The sequence below is a fragment of the Strix uralensis genome, chromosome 3 (genome assembly GCF_047716275.1).
Source record: "Strix uralensis isolate ZFMK-TIS-50842 chromosome 3, bStrUra1, whole genome shotgun sequence".
Taxonomy (NCBI): Eukaryota; Metazoa; Chordata; class Aves; order Strigiformes; family Strigidae; genus Strix; species Strix uralensis.
The window spans coordinates 82,891,044-82,893,970 of NC_133974.1; the positions used below are offsets into that span (position 1 = coordinate 82,891,044).

General features: G+C 60.7%; 1 protein-coding gene across 1 annotated transcript; it reads left to right on the forward strand.

The window, feature by feature from the left end:
* Positions 1-2,524, forward strand: ACTA1 (actin alpha 1, skeletal muscle). Its single transcript, XM_074863117.1, has 7 exons — positions 1-290; positions 370-510; positions 648-972; positions 1,111-1,272; positions 1,487-1,678; positions 1,779-1,960; positions 2,107-2,524. Exons 2-7 carry the CDS (start codon positions 382-384, stop codon positions 2,248-2,250), a joined length of 1,134 nt encoding a protein of 377 aa, XP_074719218.1. The 5' UTR covers positions 1-290; positions 370-381; the 3' UTR covers positions 2,251-2,524.
* The last annotated feature ends 403 nt before the right edge of the window (positions 2,525-2,927 follow it).

A 2,927-nucleotide genomic window follows, 5' to 3' on the forward strand; every position in this document is an offset into this window, starting at 1 on the left:
CCGCGGGCGGTGGCGGTGGGGGGGCCCGGCAGACGCTCCTTATACGGCCGGGCCCGGCTCACCTGGGCCGCGGCCAGGAGCGCCTTCTTTGGGCAGCGCCGGGCCGGGGCCGCGCCGGGCCCGACGCCCAAATATGGCGACGGCCGGGGCCGCATTCCTGGGGGCCGGCCGCCGCCGCCGCCCGCCGCGATAAAAGGCTCGGCGGCCGGCGGCGGCCCACGACCTACCCGGCGAGGAGCGGGAGGCCTCTCTGCCAGCGGCCCGACGCGCGCAGCCCGCAGCCAGCCCAGGTAAGCCCCGGCCCCGCCGCCTCCTCCCGCCGCAGCCGGCCAGCCGTGAGGCTCAGCCCGCGCCCCTGTGCCCCCGCAGACAGCCGACACCATGTGCGACGAGGACGAGACCACCGCGCTCGTGTGCGACAACGGCTCCGGCCTGGTGAAGGCCGGCTTCGCCGGGGATGATGCCCCCAGGGCCGTGTTCCCCTCCATCGTGGGCCGCCCACGCCACCAGGTATGGTGTCGTCCCCCTCCAAGCCTCCCCCCGAGCCCTGCCACGGTCGCGGGGTCCCGCTGCCTCCCGGCCTGCTGGGGAGCCCTGTGATGCTGCCCGTGGAGAGGTCGCTAAGCCCCCACTTTCCTCCCCTGTAGGGCGTCATGGTGGGTATGGGTCAGAAGGACTCCTATGTAGGAGATGAAGCCCAGAGCAAAAGAGGTATCCTGACCCTGAAGTACCCCATTGAACATGGCATCATCACAAACTGGGACGACATGGAGAAGATCTGGCACCACACCTTCTACAATGAGCTGCGTGTCGCCCCTGAGGAGCACCCCACCCTCCTCACTGAGGCCCCCCTTAACCCCAAAGCCAACCGTGAAAAGATGACCCAAATCATGTTTGAGACCTTCAACGTCCCTGCCATGTACGTGGCCATCCAGGCTGTGCTGTCCCTGTATGCCTCTGGCCGTACCACTGGTGAGTGCAAGTGTCCCGCTGGCCCTTTTCCCCAAGCAAGGACGCCCAGGACTGGTCCCCTACAGTGACAAGTGCTCTGCCCGGCGGGGCAGGGCCCTCCGTGGCTGCGTCTCAGGTGGCTGCTTCTTGCTTCCCCAGGTATCGTGCTGGACTCCGGCGATGGTGTGACACACAACGTCCCCATCTATGAAGGGTACGCCCTGCCCCATGCCATCATGCGCTTGGATCTGGCCGGTCGGGACCTCACTGACTACCTGATGAAGATCCTGACTGAGCGTGGCTATTCCTTCGTCACCACAGGTAAGCACTATTCCCTCCCCCAAAATGTCCCCCCTCGCTTCCAACCCTTGCACCTCCAGGGATGCTGCAGCCTCTGGCCTCACTGCAAGCCCCGTGCGCGCTCTCCCTGTTGGGAGTTTGCGTGTGGTTGGAGTCCTAGCAGACCTATGGAGGAGATGGAAGCGTTCCCTGTTCCTCCTTTGCAATCACTGACGCCTTTACTCTCCCCTGACAGCTGAACGCGAGATTGTCCGTGACATTAAGGAGAAGCTGTGCTATGTGGCGCTGGACTTTGAGAACGAGATGGCCACCGCTGCCTCTTCCTCCTCCCTTGAAAAGAGCTACGAGCTGCCTGATGGGCAGGTCATCACCATTGGCAACGAACGTTTCCGCTGCCCAGAAACCCTCTTCCAGCCTTCCTTCATTGGTGTGTGTGCCCCCCTCCCTCTGTCCTCCCCTGAGTCCTCCCGTAGAGCTCTCACTTTGGCTTAACTTGTGCCTCCTTTTCTCCCCTTCCCTGCCCCCAGGTATGGAGTCCGCTGGGATCCATGAGACCACCTACAACAGCATCATGAAGTGCGACATTGACATCAGGAAGGACCTGTACGCCAACAACGTCATGTCTGGGGGTACCACCATGTACCCAGGTATTGCTGACCGCATGCAAAAGGAGATCACGGCCCTGGCCCCCAGCACAATGAAGATCAAGGTAAGGCTGGAACGTGAAGGACGCAGATGCAGGAGCAGCCTTCTTTTGCCCTCTTGCAGACAGCACGCGGGGCCGTGCACACCCCTGTGCCTGCGCCCGGCAGCGGTTGCTGGTTTACTGATCTCGGCTCTCTCGGCTTTTTCTAGATCATTGCCCCACCTGAGCGCAAGTACTCTGTCTGGATCGGTGGCTCTATCCTGGCCTCCCTGTCCACCTTCCAGCAGATGTGGATCACAAAGCAGGAGTACGATGAAGCTGGCCCATCCATTGTCCACCGTAAATGCTTCTAAACATGTTTACATGATCACTTTGCCAACCACGCTCAGGATGACAGCCTACTAGGTTGCAGGCTGCCGAGGACCTGCAACAGCCATGTAACTTTCTATTTTGTAACAATTTCTGGTTACTGTTGCTCCAAAGCTCCACGTGACACAGTGTATGTAAAGTGTACATAAATTAATTTATTTTACCTCGTTTTGTTTGTTTTTAAAACCAATGCCCTGTGGAAGGAAACAAAAAACTTCAAGAAGCATTAAATCATCGGTCATTCTGTCACACCCCTAATGTGGTTGTTTGTCGTCATTTCCTTGGGTTCTTCCATCACTCACTGACGTAGGGTGTGTCGTCTAACAGCGAGGGCGGTGGGTGGTGGGGCTGCACCCCCCCAGGCAGGAGGAGGGCAGGGAAGGGGACAGGTCTGCAGCCGGAGGAGCCAGCTGTGTGTGACTTGCTGGGGTTGCAGACAGCTCCAGCTCGGCGTGGCTGAGGGCAGCCAAGGCGGGGGGGGGGGTGGCTGCGCATTGCAACATGCCGGTGCAAAGCAGGGGGCCTGCCGCTCTGCAGCGTGCTCCTCCTAGACCCAAGGCGGGGAAAGGGTTACCTGGAGCCTTGGCTTGCAAAGGGTTTTATTTGGCTCAGCCTGCCAAAAAAGTAGCCCTGGCACGGTTGTGCAGCTCCAAGGCGTGAT

Coding starts and splice junctions, on each gene's coding strand:
- ACTA1 (XM_074863117.1), top strand. CDS start 382: ATGTGCGACGAGGACGAGACCACCGCGCTCGTGTGCGACAACGGCTCC. Junction 973..1,110: donor TGCCTCTGGCCGTACCACTG/GTGAGTGCAAGT, acceptor TTGCTTCCCCAG/GTATCGTGCTGGACTCCGGC. Junction 1,961..2,106: donor CCAGCACAATGAAGATCAAG/GTAAGGCTGGAA, acceptor GGCTTTTTCTAG/ATCATTGCCCCACCTGAGCG.